We start from the raw sequence: 20,109 nt of genomic DNA, 5'->3' as shown, positions 1-20,109 counted from the left end.
GGTGGCTTAAAAAACAAACGTTTATTTCTTACAATTCTGGAGGCTGAAAGTCCAAGATCATGGCAAAGTACCAGCATATCCAGTGTCTGGTGAAGGCTCTCTTCCTGGTTTGCAAAGGGCTGTCTTCTCGTTGTATCCTCGCATGGTGGAGAGCTCAGAGCGTGAGCAAGCTCTGCTGTCCCTTCTTATAAGGGCACTGATCCCATCCTGGGGGCTCCACCCTCTAATAACCTAATCAGCTCCCAAAGGCCTTGCTTCCTAATACCATCATCTTGAGGGTTAGGATATCAACATGAATTTGGAGGGAATACAGACATTCAGATCATAACAAGCAGGGACCTCAAAAAATGAAATTGGCCCAGACCTCTCTTGACTTCTGGGGAGTGTCCTCTCTTGAGGCTGGGGGGTGTCCTAACACTGCTTAGTCTTCTCCTCTTCCAGGGCTGGCCCATCTCCCATCTGTCCCACAGGGTCCTGCCTCCAGCTCCTGGGTACTTGCTGTATCTCATTGCAGGTCTGCCTCCTTCACAGGACCATGCAGGCCCCTGGAGGGCAGAGCCAGTGTCCTGCTCAACATTATAGCCCCAGCCTCCCGCACAGTGCCCAGAACACAGCAGTTCTTGATAAATATTTGATTTAATAAGTGAGAGAATGTAAGATCCATCCAGCCATCTAATTCCTGGGTGAAGTTGAGAAATGCATCAAATTTTGAAACTCATATATTTTTTATCTTTGCTTTCAGATATCAAATGAATCCACTATAAAAGTCTTTAAGAAGATAGCAAATTTTACTTCAGGTAACCAATATTGCCTTGTTAACCTTTTGTTCTCACCTAGCTTTATAAAGTATTGCTTTTTGCCTCTCTCAGATGTATTGTCACAAAGATGAGATTGAGTTGCTGCTCTGTAATTCTCTGAAATCTGGGAAAAGCCCTTTCAATCTGTTTCTAGTCCTAAGAATAGGAGCCCCACAAGAAGAAGGAAAGGAAACTGTAAAGGGTGGTTGGCCCAGACTGCCCAGTACTGAGGAAGTTGCTGCCTCTTAGTGCTAAACTCAGGGCAGAATCTCAGCCATCAAAGCTTTTTTCTAACTCCTCAGTAGGATGGGGGGTAACAGAGGAGATCCCCTGGCAAACAGAGGAAAGCGTACAGATAACCACACGCCCCCCACAAGTGCTGAACAAACAAGATAATGCACTTAGAAAGTCCAAGTCTCCTTGTGATAGCATTTGCAAAATTCCTAGAAAATGGAGAGAGACAAACTAAAGAGGGAGCTTTTGTGGGAAAGTCAATTTTAGGCCAGTCTCTAAAGTCATTTTCTACCTCTCTGATAGCCTCGGGGCGGGAAAACACTGTGACAGTACCTTGAAAAAATCCCTAGGTCCTGTTCCAGGTTTGTCTCCAGAGAAATAATACTCCAGCCAAGACAATCAGTCCTCAGTCCTCAGGAAGGTTCTGGGCCTCTCACCAACAGGCTTCTTCTCGTACACAGCCCGAGACAGGGCTTCGTGATTGCTGGATTCAGTAGTGGAAGGAACCTGGTAGGTCCCAGCACCTGATCAGTGCAAACAGGAGATGCAGGGTTCCTGATTATATACACAGGATAATTTGATAGGTTGTAGGACACCCCCTTGGGGACCCCCCCCATCTTCCATCACTACATCAGGCTACGGTGAAGCCATCTTGCAGAAGGTGGCTATCATTCTGACATAAGAGGGATGGTTTACTTGTGTTGTAATAAGCTGAAGAGCTGTGTGTTTTAGGCTTCAAAAATCAGGCCTTTAAGAGAGCTTGTTATCTGGGAATCGAATAGTAGAATCTTACATTTGGATCTCTTTGTGGGACCTCCAGTCAGTCAATGCCTCTGCTTCCTCCCTGTTCAGTCCAGCTGAGGGTCATCATTTTCATTATTATTCTGCTAACACTCCAAACCCCCTGTCCCTCTGTCCTATCATCAGCCACTCTGTCAAAATCTTGGTCCTGGATGGACCCAACTGTTAGCCATTCCTGAACTACAGCCAGGCTGCCACAGGGGAAAGGCACGGTTGGGGTCACTGTAAATTCATGGTGGCCAACTTGACTAGAGCCCTCTACACAGCATACTCCCACTGGGTTTCTCCAGGCAGCAACTCAACTCTGTGTTCTCCATCATGTCTGCCTTCTCCATTCAAAGCTCTGACCCACACAGCTCTCCTGAATATCAGCAGATGACTTCACCCTGCACTTCTCAGAGAAAACAGAAATCAGAACTCCCTCAACATCCAACACCAAGCCTACCCACCTACCTGCGTCTGCTCATGTCCTCCTCCTTACTTGCCTGACATGGTGGCTGTCCTTCCTGCCATCCAAGGCCAGTCTCTCACCTGTGCTTCAGATCCCACAATCCTTATCCACCTTCTGAGCATTGTTACACCACCAATAACCTCTTCTCTCACCTGCACTTTCTTTCCCTCCCCACCTACTTCATTTTTTTCCATTAGTATTTCAAGATGTTCTAGCTTTTCGCATTTCAAAACAGAAAACACCAAGTGCCCTAATCCCTCTTTTCCCTCTACTTACCACTCCCTTAACCCTTTACAGCCACATTTCTTCCAAACATTTCCTCACTCTGTGCCACTCTCCACTTGGTCTGTGAGCTCCACTCTTTGCCCTTCTTTCAGATTCCAGAAGGGGTTATGCTCCCTCCCAACCTTAGGGCCTTCCTCTACCTGCCTGGCTAACTCTGTCTATTCGTTTAGGTTCAGCTCTAACACCCCTTCCTCAAAGAAACCTCCCAGACTAAGTGGACCTTTGTTAGATGCTTTCTTAGCATATAATTCTCCTTCGTATTTCTTACCACAATTGTAATTAAATAATTAATTGTGTAAGTGGTAGTTTGATGTCTCTTAATGGCTAGAATATAAATTCCATTAGGTGAGAACTAGGTCCCTTATTCAGTGACATATGCCTGGTAGCCCCTGGCACCTAGGAGTTGCTATAGGTATGTTTGGTAGGTGACCACTCAGCCTCTGCTTTGACCCTTCCAGGGACAGGGAAGCTGCTTCCCACTCCAATCCTTACCCCATCCCATCTTCACACTGTTCTTGAGAGCAGCAGGGGGTGAAATGTAGCTATGAAGAGCTCAGGTAAAAGAGCTCAAGTAACCTCTTCTCGGTTTATGGCACGAGTGGGGCTTTTTTTGCAAGAAGGCCAATTAGCCCATGGTTGTTTTTTTAATGGACTGTTTTCTCTCTCTCCTGCGTTCAGATGTGGAATATTCGGACGACCACTGCCATTTGGTGAGTCCAGCTCTCTTGTGCTCGCTGCTGAATTGCATGCCTTCTGTAGCATGAACGGTCTCCTTGGGTAACGCTTCTACTCTGTCTTCCCTTCAGATTTTACCAGATTCGGAAGCATTCCAAGATGTGCAAGGAAAGAGACATCGAGGGAAGCACAAGTTCAAAGTAAAAGAAATGTATTTGACAAAGCTGCTGTCGACCAAGGTACACTTACTGTTCTGGGAGCACTTTTATGGCTACCTTGGGGGTGTATGATGTGTTTGACTTAATTTCCACTGAAGTGTGAAAATGTTACAAATCCCATGTGCCTTCTAGCAAAGCAAAATGAAAGTTTAAATTGTAAACACTTCCTACCCCCTTCTTTTTTTTTTTTTTTATAAACTGCAAAGATAACAGCACTTTACAAATTTCTGCTGTAGCATCTTCAATCAGGCATTTAATATTGTTCCTAGTGCCTTCACCCACCATTTCACCATTGTTATTTTTTAGGTTTACAGCATAATTATTCCTTTTTGTTTACTTGTTATTATAGATGAGCAATAAAACTCCCTCTTTGAATTGAAAATAAAATGAAGGGGGGTGGGGGGCAGCCAGTGACTGTAAACCTGGTAAGTCTGATTTCTTCATTTTAAAATTAAGAATTCTGCTCACATACAAAAGTGTCAGATGTGAAAGCCAGTAGAATACCAAATCAGGACCAAATTTTACTTTATCTGGCTCTTAGTGGGATTAATAGAAGTCTTTGGTGGTTTTTTTTTTTGAAATGACTAGCAATGTAAATGCTATTATCTACACCTGGCCCTAGTAATTTGATGGGCATGCTTCAGATTATAGCGAAGAATCTGCTTAGAGTTTAGGAGATTTGTTTAGTAGGCAGAGGACAGTCTAAGCCTCTTGATTTTTTCAGCTGTCCCATAGAGCTCAGCCTATTTAGTTTTGTGAAATGCTCAAATGCTTTGGAAAGTACACAATAAAACCCTATGATGGAAATATATGCAACAGGAAAAATTCTGGGAACAGAGCAGCATCACTTGAGTTTTTCCAGGCTGAATATAACTATTAAAAGCCAAACATCCGTGGCTTTTTGGTTATATATACAGCCCTACAACTGACATTTCAACTGCTAGAGACTGCTAAGATATCCTCCCTGCTGACTGAACAATGTTGTTATCAGCAAGAAGCTTACGAACCAAATCTAAACCTGGGCGTGGATTTTCAGGCCTATTTTCCCATGCTGTGAGTGTTGGCCTCATTTGACAATTTTACATTTTTCTCTTCAGCTTGTTTTTCTCTGTTTTGCACATCATTTTCTCCAAACTTGGATTTGGTTTTCTGTTTTCAAAACCACTACCATATTTTTTAATCTCCTAAATCTTATGTTCTCTTTCAGGTGGCAATTCACTCTGTGCTTGAAAAACTTTTTAGAAGCATTTGGAGTTTACCCAACAGCAAAGCTCCATTTGCTATAAAATACTTTTTTGACTTTTTGGATGCCCAGGCTGAAAACAAAAAAATCACAGATCCTGATGTCGTACATATTTGGAAAACAAACAGGTGGGAATGTAGGTGATTATTGGCTGTTTTCAAGAATCTGGGACAGAATATTAACTAAAAGGAGGGCATAGATAGTTACAGAAGGATTCATTTATTCCTATATCAGAAGCTTTGGGCTTGATAAGCTATCATGTCAAAGTAGTTTCTTGCTCTGTTACTATTTTAAAACAATAAATGAAACTGTTACTATGCCAGGAACCCTATTTCTAAGATAATAAACAAACTCTATTATCTTTAGTGCATGAAAAAGACTTTGTCTAAAATGTTAAAACAAGTTCAGGTTGGCTAGCGTAGGAGGAGAAATTAAGATTTTGTGGTTTTATCATTACCATTTTTCCTTTAGAGAAGACTGTTTTATTTGTCCCTAAAATAATCAATTACTTTGCAATATCCAGGCTTTTCTACTCTGATTCTGTACAGAAATTTCTGCTTTTATTTTATCAAATGCCAGGTGCCAAAGATGAGAATTGGCCAAAGGTTGTGTTTTGTTTTGTGTTTTAACATTTTGCCTTAAGCAGAGGCATGACATCCACATTTATTCTAAATGTCTCCTCAGTAAAGAAACATAGCTCATTACCTCTATTTGAAATACTTTGTGCGTGTGCCGAATAAGACTCAGAGTTATGATGGAGTAGAACTTCTCAGTGCAAGCTCAAGCCCTTCCAAGTCCTGGGGTCAGCCAAACCATTTAAAATAAGTATTAAAAGCTAGGGTTCCAGAGCTCTAGGTCTGCTCTTCTCCCAATTAATCTAGGTCTATCCCAACTCTCTGGCTCACTCCTTTTCTGTGTCCTAGCCTCTTACCCCAGGTCCCACTACTCCTACACCAAACTTGGGTGCTGCAGTCACCATTTCTCCATGAAGATTGTGGCATTTGAGCAGTGGCAGCAGCCAGGACAGTCGAGCTTTTGAGAGACCCAGCAGCATATGGTAGGGGTATTGAGCTAGGCCAGAGTTGAAAGAGATAATGAAAGGACTGTCATGTTTATTTGGGGAACTACTATGTGCCAAGCACTGTTAGGTGCTAGAGATACAGTAATAAACAAAACAGACAAAAATCCGTGTCCTCACAGAACTTGCATTCTGATAGGTGGAAACAGTAGATAAAATATGTAAATTGTGGTATATTAGAAGGTGATGAGTACAGTGGAGAAGGTGGGAAGGGAGGATAGAGTGTCTGGACAAGGTGGTCAGAGAAGGCCTCACAGAGATGACATTTGAGCCAAGTCTGGAGAGAGGAGAGGGCATGAACCATGAGACTGCGGCAGAGAGGTTCTGTGAGACAGGCAAGAGCAGAAGTCATGAGGCCCGAGCTTGCCTGGCGCACGTGGAGAAGAGCAGGGAGTCCAGTGGAGCTTGAATGAGTTGGGTGAAGAGCAGTTGGAGAGGAGGGCAGAGGCCAGTCCTGCAGGGGTGTCATCCAGACGGAGACAGAGCCACAGAGGGTTTGAGCAGAGGAGACTCATGATCTGATTCTGTGTTAGCAGATCACTGGTGGTTGTGTGACAATACCTGTCAGGAGCTGGGGAATAATAATCCAGGTGGGAGATGGCAGGGGCTGAGACTGGGGTGTCACACTTAGAGGGGTGAGGAGAGGTCAGGTGCTGGAGATCTGAGTGAGAGGCTCTCACTGGTAACCATCATCTTGGTTGTTCAAGAATTATCTGGAGACAATTCTTGTCTTGTCCATGGCCACTTTCAAACGTATCCTCCCCTAGCCTTCCTTTCAGTAGCTCTGTCAGTTTAACCCTTTCTTGTTCTCTGAGTGATGCTGCCATCTGTTGCTTGGTATGTTTGGCTAAGCAGACTTGTGTACTTCAACAAGGACAAAAACACTCATTTACAAAATGTGAGCAACAGACCATCAGCCTCATATGAACGGCCCTTTTTGAAAAGAGATTATTCTGTCTTGGAACAGCCTTCCTCTTCGCTTCTGGGTAAACATCCTGAAGAACCCTCAGTTTGTCTTTGACATTAAGAAGACGCCACACATAGATGGCTGTTTGTCAGTGATTGCCCAGGCATTCATGGATGCATTTTCTCTCACAGAGCAGCAACTAGGGAAGGTAAGGCCCAGCTTTAGTATTTCTTGTATGTACTCCTATGAGTCTGAAGCACTCTTTCTTGTAAACATTCAAATAAACAATTGGTGTAAAGCACACCAGCTAAAAATAAATTGTCGATGACGGTCATTATAAATTTGCTTTTCTTTAAAATCTGTCTCCTTTATTTTTGTTTTTAATATAATTTTTTTAAAAATGAAATAATTAGCCCTATTATACAATTCTGCCTGTCAAAACTTTACCACAAGGTGTACATTTTTTTTGGTTTCCTAGAAAAACATTCTACAGGTGATAATAAACTATTAACCCAAAGTATGAAACTATTGAAATTTGCCTAAATTAATCCCATCTGAATAGACATAAAAAGTCTATTTGAATAAAAAAATTGCTTATGGGGAAGAATATCTTGCCTGAGATTTCTAATGATAACAGTTTGTCAGTTGATAATCAAAGCATGAATATTGTTTTCCTATAGTTTTCTTTGCTGATCAAAAGCAAAGGAAAATAAAAATAAGGAGCAAACTTTGAAAGAGTTGTTTTAGTCTTATTCAAGCACTCCAAAATATATATATTAAACTGAGCAATATCTTTACCTAATGGACTTCAGAAAATCTTTCAACACTGAGAAGTGTCTCTTTGGTGGAAGGATTTTAAGAGTACCTGGAATGTACGGTGATTAATATTTCCAGGTGCCTCAGACTCCTAGTCATAATCTAAACTCTTATCAGTCACCCCTATTCCTGCAAGACAAACCCATTTTTACTTTTGTCTTCCCTAGCATTATCTAGTCTCTCAAGGTAGAGTCCTCAGCCTTATCTTTGACTCCTTCTTCCTCCCTTCTTCCAAACTCTATCCTCAATCAATTGGTTACCAACCACTTCTATCTCTAAGTTAATGTCTCTGTCCCTTCCTTCTCATTCCTCTGCCTTATCCCTTCATCCCCTCCCCACTAGGATAATAATTCCTCCTAACCAGTGTCCTTGCCCCTGCTTTCCAACCATCCCTGAACTTTTCCTTTTCCTTTTCTCAGGTTGTCATTCTAAAATATAAATTTGATCTTGTCAGTCTACCATTTAAAAATTGCAAATACCTACAATTACCTTCTAGCTAAAATCTTCACACTGCCATATGGCCCCTCCTGCCAGGCTTTAGGTCTCTTTTCTGGCCTCCTCATTTTCTTGCGTACTCCACATACCTTCTATGCTTCAGCTTCTACTTTTCCCAAACACACCATGAACTTGTTTTCACGTCTCTTTGCTCATATCTTTCCTGCCTCACAATCCCTCTGTCTAGTAAAATTCTACTCATTCATTCATTTACAAACATTTCATTCATTCAACAAACATGATTTCCTAATGTGTACCAGAAGTTGTACGAGACTCAGATCAGTCTGAACCTACCTACTTTGTGAACTTTTCCCTGATGTATTTTGTACAGCACTTCATTTGACTTAAGTTCATCTCAGCACGCAGCACACTAGAAGATACTTAAATGGTTATTTATAGTAAAAATAGCTGTTTATGGATTACTTACCATGTTCTTGGTATATTTCAATTAATCCTCACAAGTATCACACAAAGTAGTTATTATTACCTTCATTTTATAGATGAGGAAGTTGACATTCTGAGAGGTTGCAAGTCTTGCCTGAGACCACACAAAGTAGCAGAATTATGATCTCTGATTTGTCCAACTCTGTAGTCCTTTTCTTTACACCCTGCTACTAATTACTTGTATCATAGTAAGCACTGTGTAAATTTGTCTTTCCAACTAGATTGTAAGCTTCATAAGGACAGGTACTAGTTCTTCTTCATCTTTATACAGTCAATGCCTGCCCACAGAGCCTTGCTAAATAAATGTTTATTGAATGAATGATGTATGATTTATGGGTTCCACTTAAACTTGAAAAGTGAGAAAATCTCAATCTCAGTCAAGGCATTCTTCAGAATGATTCATCAAGCCACTGATTTAGCCTCATAGACGCTTTAAAATGTACTAGGACATTAGCCTTATCATTAACTCAGCTATCTAACCCAAGTAGAATTTTTAAAAATTTCATGAAAAATAATGACTTTGAAAAATAAAATCTTCACATATTTAACTACATTAAAACATTCAAACTGCCAGGGAACCTTTGCAAAATCAGAGTCACCAGTAGAACTAACCAGATGCTTCCTTGAGGAAACTGGAAGATCTTTATAATCTAAAGAAATAACAGGGACAAGCTGGAAAATCTGCCACTGACAATTACTTACCAGTTTCACAGTTATATAAAGGACTCAATCAGACCTACAATCAAGTCTTTTATAAATGCCAGAATTCACTGGTGGGTGAGGATGAGAGCAAATGTTTTAATTCAGGCTTTTTACAACCATTAGTAATGAACTATGATTGAAATAAGTTCCATTGTTACAGTAACTCAAAATCATGCAAAAATAATAATTTTAGTTCTTTTATGAGAGGAAGGCAGAATATATTAGCATTTAATCTGCCTGAAAATAACAGTGACTCACCAGAACTATCTAGATGGCAGTCAGTCACTCAGCCAACAACGTTTAAGACCTACTGCATGAAGCCTTGTTAGCAGGAGGTAATACTGGTGGTGGAGGTTCAGCTATATTGGTACTGTTATAAATTCCCCATGGTTTTTTACACTTTTGGTGGTGGTTGTTTTTTTTCAGGAAGCACCAACTAATAAACTTCTCTATGCCAAGGATATCCCAACCTACAAAGAGGAAGTAAAATCTTATTACAAAGCTATCAGGGATTTGCCTCCATTGTCGTCTTCAGAAATGGAAGAATTCTTAACTCAGGAATCTAAGGTATCATTAGAAAACAGAAATAAGCTTATGTTTGGTTACTTCTTTGTATTTTTTTAAAAAGTCATTTCACAATCTCTCAACAGCCTTTCTTTCTTTTAGAAACATGAAAATGAATTTAATGAAGAAGTGGCCTTGACGGAAATCTACAAATACATCGTAAAATATTTTGATGAGGTAAGATTTTAAATAACATTGTTTTTAACCTGGGAATCAGTCACAAGGATTCGGTTATAGCATTCTATAGGTCTTGGGACAGCTCCGGCATCCCAAATGGCCGGAAAGGGAGGCCAGGAAGCCTGTCTGAGATGGGGGATCCTGGCACCAAGCCAGACCCTGCACGTGGCTGCCCCCTTACAATTTTATCATGCTGCCCACCTTTGGACCAGCTTGAATTTACATTTGAGTTTATGGGGCCTACAGCCACACTGAGTTAATTTTGATGAGTAAGTAATGGCCCTATTAAATGGAGCCAGCTTATGCTTGATTGTAATCTGCTAAAATGAAAGCTAAGCTTGTTAAATTGCCTATATTCTATATTCGATAGTTATAAGAAATTATGACATATTTCTAACTTAAGCAACTATTTCAATAAACCATTCTCCTTTATGATTAACTCTCCTTAATCTGGATTTTTTTCTTTGGGAATTCACACAGACACATTCATAAGATGCATTGTTTCCAAATATATGTTAATTCCCCCTTCCCTGATTCCCCCCCACTCAGTCATGCTGGGACAGGCTATCCATGTCAATGGTGAGAATAGCTCACTAATTCCATTTGCTACTTGAAGATCAAGTGAAGCGCTAAGGTAGGGTAGAGGCAATGAGTTCCTTAAACATGAAAGCATCCCTCTTTCCAGGGGTCAGGGGTGAGAAGGGAAGCACTGGGGAGGGGAGGGGAGGGGAGGGGAGAGGAGGGTCTACACTGCCCAAGATGGGAGGGGAGGGGAGGGGAGGGGAGGGGAGGGAAGTATTCCTCTCTGACCAGGATGCCCCTGCCTGCTGCATTTGAATAGAAATACTTGCCTGCATGTTGGCTGCCCAGAAATGCTTGCTGTGCTTGGAATGGCTGTGACGTAATGCATCAAGCAGGGCCTTGGAAATCTGGCCCCATATTTGTAAGCAAATAATTGGTGTATCTTGCGAGCTTCTATTTTAAGTCAAAGTGTTGTTGATCCTGTGATAATGACTTAGCAAAACAACTTGCAAAGTGAGTATGTAAATGATCAAAGAAAATGTTGGCGTGTTTCATACAGATTTTACCACTCATAGCATCAGGAATGCACAAAAACAGAATTGTAATGCTAAAACCACAATATCTAAAATAACTGTTCTAATTGTCAACAGATCCTAAATAAACTAGAAAGAGAACGAGGTCTGGAAGAAGCTCAAAAACAACTCTTGCATGTAAAAGTCTTATTTGATGAAAAGAAGAAATGCAAGTGGATGTAAGCACTCTGGGGCCTGGCTTAATCTGGCAAAGTTCTTCAGATGACTTGGGAGCAAAATGGCTGCTTGAGCTACTCTGTGTCGTTTATTTTTTAAGTTTGCACATAGGTTCCACTTTGAGCACTGTCTTTTTAAGACACCAAGGCACATGCACAGCTTTTAGAAAGCATACCAACCATTGTGCCTGTGTGTATAATGTGGGAACCCTTTTGTAAATAGAGTTGAAGTGGTTGTTGCAAACAGCCTCCTTGTTTACAGAGAATACAGGGCCAGTAAACAAGTGTCAGTATTGTTAACTACAGTCTCCACTTAAGCACAATGATATAAGTGGTTTTGTTTGAAAACTACAGTTATGTAGCACTTGTGACTACACTGCACTTCTGCAGAAAAGGGATACTGCCAATGCTTAAAACAAAATGTGAAATGAGTCATTTGGAAACAAGGTGGGGGTGTTAGGGCAACCTCGAGGATTTGCAGCATTGAAACTTTCCCCAGTAGTTCTTGGAAAAGCTGACCGCAGAATTTGGTAGTGTGTACACTTAGCATTTGTGAGTGTGTGGTGTGTGTGTTTAAACCAAAAACTAACAGTGTTGCAACATTGTTGAAAGGGCTCGTGTTTTTCAGTGGTCACCAACTGCACTCCATCAAACTCACCTCCATTTCACCAAGGAGCTCTAAAGCAAGGAGAGTGGGCTTTATTTAAATACAACAGCATTTTACCCAGACACTCTGTCCCATGTGTGTCCCATTTTTTCATTTACTTTTTCATACTAAATGTATTTGATAGTTGGACATGTTGGGTATTGTAAAAAAAAAAAAAAATTAAAAACCTTTGATCAGAACTATCTGTGCAAGCGTTAACTCACTCCTGTAATCCTTCATTTCTATACTAATGTCTCCTTGCTTTAGATTTCTGGTGAACCCTGTGGTTATAAATACTTGTGTGTGATTTGAAAAAAAAAAGATACATTTTACATTTCATCAAATTGCTGTTCACACTGGAGTATCATATATAAATATATATATTTGAGGCCCAAGGCCTGAAAAATATTAGTATACAACTTGGTATCTTAGTCTTACTATGTACTTTCTGAAAGTATTTCTCACAGGAGAAAGAATTTAAAATACCCATTTTATTCATGCCTTTCTTTCTAATGAATTCCCTATCCAGTTATACTGTAGTCTTTTTATTGCTGATTTTTTATTCCTGAATTTTTGCTGCTCATGACCAATTTCAATACCACTGTGTTTTCCTTCTATTAAACCAGAAGAAGTAAGAAGCGAAATTGGCAACTCTCAAGCTTTTCTTGTGTCAGGCACATTTTACCCTTGGTGCTCCAAATCCCCAATCTAGGAAAAAAAAATTTCAAGTAGCAAATAGAACATTGATCACACATTTTTAAAATCATTCACCAACACTATATGGAACATCAGGATTTAAATGTGAATTTGTCTTAGATAAATCCAATTCTTTTTTGCTCTTTAATATCTGGTAAAAAGTGAGAGAGGTGACACCTCAACAAACTCATCAGAGAAAATAAGCAGTTACAGCCCTGATAGGCACCTTCCCAATCCTGTCACTTTTGACCATTGTCTGTCCAATGGACACACCTCAAAAGTACTACCAAATAGGTTACTTATAAGAATAAAGGTGAGAGTCCAGTCCCCATGTAAGGCTGCTAAAGTCTTCAGAGAGGTGAAAGAGCTCATAAAAGAACAGTAGGAGAGTTGAGAGCCAAGGGTAGGAGAGTTGCCCAAAAGATTTCCCCTTCTTTGGGGTACAGAAAACTCAAAGGATCAGCTACAGCTTTATCTAAGTATTTACTAAATGCTACATGAGGGTGTCCCTGTCCAGCTCTCTGGCACATGAGTCCTATGTGAAGAGTTACCTCTTCTTCCAGGGACTGTGCTATTGGGAACTTTGGGCAAGTCACTTACCTCTTTGTGCCTCGATTTCTGTATAATATTTCTAACCTACCTCACTGAGGTGGTGTGAAGATTCACTAATGTATGTAGCGTGTTTGTCAATCCTCCAGTGAAAAGCACTATCTAGATCACATTTTGGATCATGTTAGCCAAATGCAGTAAATGGCCAAATTAGATGTGTGCTGAAGACAATCAGTCACTGGGTCTATATTAAACAGCAACCAGAGAAACAAATGGCAAACAATTTCTATTTTCAAGTTTCTTTGCATATTTTTTTGGTGCAAAACCATTTATATACTTTTTTTTTCTAACACTAGTGTCTACAGCAGCATTTAAAAATTAATTCTGTTACCTTTTTCGTATTAGGATTAAAAGTCTATTTCTTATTGTATACCTGATTGAAGCTGTTCTTGGAGATGAATGTTTTAAATGTCTATATCCAAAAATAAACATTTTGATGTAACTGTGGACTGTTTTTGTCTTTTTTTTTCCAACTTTCTAGTTATAATAGATTTGTTTCTTCTAAGTGGCTCCAAGGATATTAATTTTTTTTAAAGAACGAGGTGTCACAGTATACTGTATGTGAATAAGCAGCTACATTATATAGTTACATAAACCTAGTTTCTTGCTAAATGATGCTAAGGGCTGCTCAATTACATCCCTGGCCTCCACTATAAACTTGGACTTTTGACTGTGAAGTCCTAGATAATAAACATTCCACTTAGTTTGGCAGACTTGAGCTTTGCCTGTTGACATGAAATTATTCCAGCAGAATTCCTCTAAAAGATGTTATATTAAAAAGCTTCTGTAAGGTATACAGTGAAAAAAAAAAGTAAATGGTGGCATATATAAAACATTTATGATTATTTGGCTAGATCCAAAATAGTGGGAAGCAAAATTAAATACCAACAATACTTCTAGAGGGACTCCTCTGTATTCAAGTTTTACAATCATTGGTCCTTTTTTTTTTATACAGCCACAGGATTTAATTATCTGCACTTTCTTATTTTCTATTTATTTTAATTCAACAAAGCCAAAATCAGTGAGATCTTCTACATCACTAAATATATGCTGTATGGTCAAGTAAAATTAAACACAAGACAATACAGTTAGATAGAAAAATATTTATTAAGCTCTTTAATAAATTATGTGCACACAGCTTTTAGAAAAGGTAGCCTTTTGTAATGAATATATATATATATTTAGATACCTTTAAGTTTTGTTTTTTATGCTGACTTTTAAATTTTTTTTCCTCAAAACTTAGAGATTTATAACTCTTGTATATAGTAAACCTGGAGATATTTACTGACCCTGTTATTGCCAAGCACTCAAATATGAGGAAGAGGGAATTCAATGGCATATTTGAGGCAAAATGCCAAAAAAATTCAACAAAGTAAAATTAATAAATCATTTTAAAACCTTGATTCCCTAATTAATTCCATTTATTTATTCATTCATTTATTTATTTACACTCTCAAAGGGTTGTCAATATTCTAAATATCAAGCTGTTTCTTTTAATGCTTCACTTATCATTACTATAATCCTAAAATCCTGATACTCATGCAATACAACATGCAGCTGGTACCTTTCCTTGAGGCACATTCAAGTGTTTTGGCGAACAGCAATAAAGTGTCTAAATGCCACATATATGAAAACTTCAAGCTTTATCGAGTCACTGATTTCACCCCTTTTGATCTGCCTTTTCTCCAAGAACATCATTCCCCAGGAGATCCAAGTTCCTCTAGTTGTTTTCTTTGTGTTGTTTCTAGTTCTTCTAGTCTTTTGCGAAGTAGAGAGAGTTCCCTTTGATGCTGTTCCTCCTTAAAATGATGTAGAGAAATCACAGCAAAAGAAACTGTTAGAAAAACTAGAAAAGTAACTGTTAGGCAGCAGCCTCAGTCTGCCTCTTTTATACAGGCCTGCAACATATGGCAAGGAAATGATAACCATTTTTGCAGTCTAAAACACAGCAGCATGGGCTAAACTACTAACTAGTCCTGCTTCTCTCCTGCCCCAGGCTCTAGCCTTAAGTAAAACCTATAGTCTGTTCTTCTGTAGGTATAAAATTCACTAGGGAGTTAATTAGAAAATACCAATGCAGGGCCCAGGTATACTTACCTGGCAACTTTCTAAAAAGACTGGAATTTAACAGCAGTTTATCATAAACAAAGCACTTGGTCTGAGATTCAATTCAGTGACTAAAGTCTTCTGTACTTACAACATTATAAATATAACTACTTAATCTTCTGAAAACCATCCAATCAATTTGATTCCTTCAATATCTCAGGGGCTGATACAGTAGAAAGAGCCTATGTTTTGGAACTAGACAGATTTAAGTTTGAAACTTTAACTGTGTCATTTATTAGCTAAAACCTTAGGCAAGTCTCTTCACCTCTCTGACTCAGTTTCCTCATCTATGAATTGCGAATAATAAAAAAAGCATTTTTCATTAGTATTTACTAAAATATTGTATGAAAAGTGCACAGTGCATGGCATTAGTAAATGCTCAATAGTGATTGGTATTATATGAGTAAGCTACAAACTCTAGGTTACTCAAAGACTCATTAATCATGTTTTTTCTTCTCTATTGCCCAATAGGAGATTTTACTCCCAGCACCATTACTCAAGAATGGAATAAATTCAAATCTGCTTTATTTCTCAGCAAATTTCTATGATAAACGAAAGGGAAGAAGTTAAAACTGACTGACCTTAAATGGTTACGCCATCTTTGTGGCTAATTCTGAGCACTGATCACATTTACAATTTGAGTTTTAACTCTATATTTAAAAAGGTGAAAACCTACAGAAATGTTTGACTAACTCTTTTTTTGCTAAAATAAATGTTCATACCTGCATATGAGGAGGAAAGGATAGTTCCATGCCTGGAACCATGGCTGATGTCTGAAAGCTAACAGGATTGATGGATGCTGTTGAAGGCATGTTAGGAGCCAAAATTAGACTTCGAAATTCATTATGTCTTCTTTGTATATCCTTCAGTCTTTTTTGAAGCCTTGTATATTCTTCAAATGGAACATTTTGTCTTAAAAAGGAAAAAACTTGTTTCTGTTCTTTAATACAGTTATACCCTATTGAAGAACAGCATGATTCACAGAATATAATTTTAAGTTGGAAGAGAAGGATTTCTAAATTATTATCTATACGTTTATCTTTCTAGGTAAACATAACATTATATCTTAATCACATGCAATTATTATTGGCACTGCAGGCTATCAACTCATTGTAAAGTTTTATTTTCCAGTTAATCAAAGATTAAAATATTTTGATATTTTTACTTTCATTCCCACAACCCATGAATTCTAAAACTAAAAGACTCTTTAAGCCAAAAGACTGCCTTATATTACAGAAGGAATCAAATAAAAATAGAGAAAATGCTGAGTTGAACCTTATGAAATTGCCATTTTCTACGTGAAATATAGTCAAATATAGAGAATTTCATACAGTTCAACCTTGGTTTTAAAATGTATGTATGACATTGTGATATAATAAGAAATATATATTTGGTCTCTGCCCCTAGTTCATGGCACACATCCCTTGTAAAATTCTTGGAATCTCCAGGGTGATAGGAGTCTTTTGTATCCTAACGAGATGACTGGTTATCTGGAGGCCCCTGGATAGCTTCTGGATGGGGACAGGGTCACCAGAAAGACCAAGTGCATGATAAGGGGATTGGAACTTTCAGCTTCCTCCTCTTCCCCAAACTCCTGGAAGGGGAGAGGGGCTGAAGGTTGAGTTGATCATAAATGGCCAGTGATGTAATCAACCATGCATACATAGTGAAGCCTCCATAAAAACCCCAAAGGACAGAGTTCTGGGTTGTTAAACTCATGGAGGTACCTGGAGGATGGCACAACTGGAGAAGACATGAAAGCTCCACATCCCTTCCCATATACCTTGCCCTGTGCATCTCTTCCATTTGGGTGTTCATCTCTATCCTTTGTAATATCCACTACAATAAGCTGCTAAATGGAAGTAAAATGTTTCCCTGAGTTCTGTGAGTTGCTCTAGCAAATTAATCAAACCCGAGGAGACGATTGTGGGAACCTAGATTTGTAGCTGGTTGGTCGGAAGCACAGGCCACAACTTGGGGCTTGCAACTGGCATCTGAAGTGGGGGGCTATCCTGTGCAACTGAGCTCTCAACCTGTGGCATCTGATGCTATTTCCAGATAGACAGTGTCAGAACTGAATTATAGGACACCCAGCTGGTATCCACTGGAAAACTGATTGCTTGGTATATGGGAAAAGCCCCACACACAACTGATGTCAGAAGTGCTGTGTTGACTGTGTGAGAACAGGAAAAACACTTTATGTTTTCTTGTATCTTATAGTATAGTTCAGCACAAAAGTGAAGCTATCCAACTTTACTAAAAAAGGAAATGGAGAAAAATGCTAACTATTCAGGCTTTCACAGATCATCATCTTTTTGGACATGACTTTGCTGACCATCATTCACACCAGTAATCAAATACAGTTTCAAAACCACTCAAAGTTCTAGATTATCTGTGCCACAGCTGCCCGATCTTGAATTGATAATATTTAAATATTAATGGTTATGGAAGAGGTAAAATGGCAAATTTTGTTTTAGAACAAATTTAGTGGCTTCCTTCTTTGGAACAGAGTATTGTACAGTTGGCACTAATTCTACAGTCTAGAAACCTCTTGAGTGTTCTAAAAAAAAAACCAACTGTTCACATTTTGGTAATAATTATACCCAAGAACACCAATGCACATCATAAAACATTACTGTGTGATATTATAGGCAATTTCCATTACAGAAAAGTCTAATACTTGAATACCTAAAGTGTTGAAGCCTAACTAATTAGCTAAATTCAAAAATATTTATTAACTTGAATCAAGTGGGCTATACAATGCCACTATCACCAACTTAATATGGTAAATCTTCTCTGCTGAAAAAATACTAATGATGCTGATTATTAGCTTGGATGTGACTGCAAAACCAGAAGCTATAGCCCAATAATATTTTCTACACCGGGAAACCAAAAACTAAAACTTGATTCAAAGTTGTAGCCACAATCTTTGGAACTATGCAACAGCTACAACTGTTGTCTCAGCAGCAAGACTTCACACCGCTCCTGGCCAGTTACTGTACCAAAGCCAGTGACTGATCCTTTCTGTCAGTCTAAACCATAACAAGCCCCTGGCATATGATAGAGACCTTTTGGTTTCAAGGAATATTCAGTTAGAAAAAAAATAAAGGCTAATGCATTAGGGATTATCAAATAGTTTTAGAAATCTTTTAAATGTATATTTTAGAAGAAAACAAAGTACTCAACTCAGAAACAAAGTTCTATGACATCAAAATAACCACATGGGGTATATTATACATACAAATGCATTACCTATTTAACACCTGATTTTCTGTTTCCAATTCTTCTTTCTTTGCCTCTAAGACTTCTACTTTCTCTTGCAGTCTCTTCAATTTGTTTTCATGAAGAGATTTTCTCTAGAAAAAGGGAAACAATATGAACAAGTATGTTAATACATAATCTATTTGAAGAAAACTTTGAGGGTACTTCAAAAAGTCCATGGGAAAATTTGTACTTTCTTCTAATAATATTTTTCCAAGAAATTTTAGAAGTACCATTGTATATAGTGAATATTTTACTCATCAACAAAATTTTATTTAGAGATGAATGTTTTCAGTGAATACTAGGAACAAAGACTGGTAGATATGTCTCAGTGAAAATTACAAAGATAATAAAACATAGATCTATGGAAGTGATTTATCCTCATATTCTCAATGTGCCAAATTGATCTGTTATGAAAGCTAAACCAGAAAATCAGTATCAATAACTAAATTGCTGCAAATAAAAATCTAAAAAGGGAGTCAGATTTTACTAATGAGTCTCTGCCTGTCATATGATAAGAAATCATGAGCTCTTCACTATCCCAGAAGATACCATGTGTTTGAAAGAACTGAAATAAAATTCAAAATTAAAATGTTTGCAATTGATAAACTACTAGCGAAGAAATTGATAAACTACTAGCAAAGCAATAAACAATCAGAAAGCTAAGAGAGATTATGGATGCATCTCAGTTTTAAAGTATGCCTTTCTAAATATTAAAAGGAACAAATTCTAATTTTGCAACATACAAAGGGAAAAGTTTCTAAAAGTAAACACTGCATGGCTTCATTAAACAACATGGAAAAGTCCACATATAAAGCAAAACTGAGAAAAGTAGTATATTTTCAGTTTTATAAACAGGTTTGTTGTTTTACAAAGACATCTATAAATGTTAGAACTTAGTAGCTACAAACCTTTCAGGTATTTATTTGTTTTCTAACCCCTTTTATTGAAGTTTAACAAGCTTGTAGCACAGAATGTAAACATAAAGCTCAATGAAAAACCACAAAGCAAATGCTAGCATGATTACCTCACAAGTGAAGAGCACTACCATGCCAGAAGCACCCCTACCTTTCCCCCTTCCAATCACTAGCCTTTCCATCCTCTGAATAGGTAACCAACTAATTTACTTCCAAAGCTATAGTTTAGTTTTGCCTATTTTTGAACTTCATATGAATGGAATCGAAGGGTGCATTCTTTCACAAGACTTTTTCTTTCATCAATTTTATGTTTGTGAGATTTATTTATGTTATTAGTTACAGGTATAGTTCATTCATTGTCACATATTGTGTTGTGTTCCACTTATAACTATTACAAAGTTTATTATATTCACCGAGCCCTCAGTTAAGAATCATCTGGGTTATTTACAGTTGGGACTATTACAAATAGTGCTGCTATGGGCGTTCCTTCCTGTGCTTCCCATTGCTCCACATCCTCCAGCACCCCAGAAAGCTCCCTCAGGATCCTCCTACCTACCCTGCCAAAGGAACCACTCTTTCAACCCTTATCACCACAAGTACATATTTATGTATTTATGGGTAATTAAGGACTCTGTCTATCCATCCACTTATCCATGTAAAAGAAAAGAAATCATACAGTATACTATTTTGTAATTGGATTTTTTCCTCAACATTTTA

General features: G+C 38.4%; 2 protein-coding genes across 5 annotated transcripts in view; one reads left to right on the top strand and one right to left on the bottom strand.

Annotated features, from left to right (window-relative positions):
- The window catches only part of PLXNC1 (plexin C1), a 141,354-nt gene extending 130,190 nt beyond the window's left edge, over positions 1 to 11,164 (top strand). The window contains exons 24-31 of the mRNA XM_063076002.1: positions 743 to 797; positions 3,247 to 3,278; positions 3,375 to 3,482; positions 4,669 to 4,832; positions 6,750 to 6,897; positions 9,573 to 9,713; positions 9,813 to 9,887; positions 11,060 to 11,164. Of these exons, the coding sequence (XP_062932072.1) occupies positions 743 to 797; positions 3,247 to 3,278; positions 3,375 to 3,482; positions 4,669 to 4,832; positions 6,750 to 6,897; positions 9,573 to 9,713; positions 9,813 to 9,887; positions 11,060 to 11,164 (828 nt within the window). The remainder of the gene's footprint in view (positions 1 to 742; positions 798 to 3,246; positions 3,279 to 3,374; positions 3,483 to 4,668; positions 4,833 to 6,749; positions 6,898 to 9,572; positions 9,714 to 9,812; positions 9,888 to 11,059) is intronic.
- A 3,032-nt stretch (positions 11,165 to 14,196) lies between these two features.
- The window catches only part of CEP83 (centrosomal protein 83), a 127,396-nt gene continuing 121,483 nt past the window's right edge, over positions 14,197 to 20,109 (bottom strand). For 3 of the 4 annotated variants that reach the window (XM_063074918.1, XM_063074920.1, XM_063074919.1), the window contains 3 exons: positions 18,467 to 18,570; positions 15,937 to 16,126; positions 14,197 to 14,907 (listed from right to left, as the gene is read on the bottom strand). In XM_063074918.1, coding sequence (XP_062930988.1) covers positions 14,803 to 14,907; positions 15,937 to 16,126; positions 18,467 to 18,570 — 399 coding nt within the window. In that variant the 3' untranslated portion in view covers positions 14,197 to 14,802. Of the gene's footprint in view, positions 14,908 to 15,936; positions 16,173 to 18,466; positions 18,571 to 20,109 lie in introns of those variants that run through there. The other variant, XM_063074921.1, reaches the window with a different exon arrangement.

Source organism: Cynocephalus volans, chromosome 12 (genome assembly GCF_027409185.1).
Source record: "Cynocephalus volans isolate mCynVol1 chromosome 12, mCynVol1.pri, whole genome shotgun sequence".
Classification (NCBI taxonomy): domain Eukaryota; kingdom Metazoa; phylum Chordata; class Mammalia; order Dermoptera; family Cynocephalidae; genus Cynocephalus; species Cynocephalus volans.
Note: the sequence above shows the minus strand (reverse complement) of the source record. Positions and strands in the feature narration are given on the sequence as shown.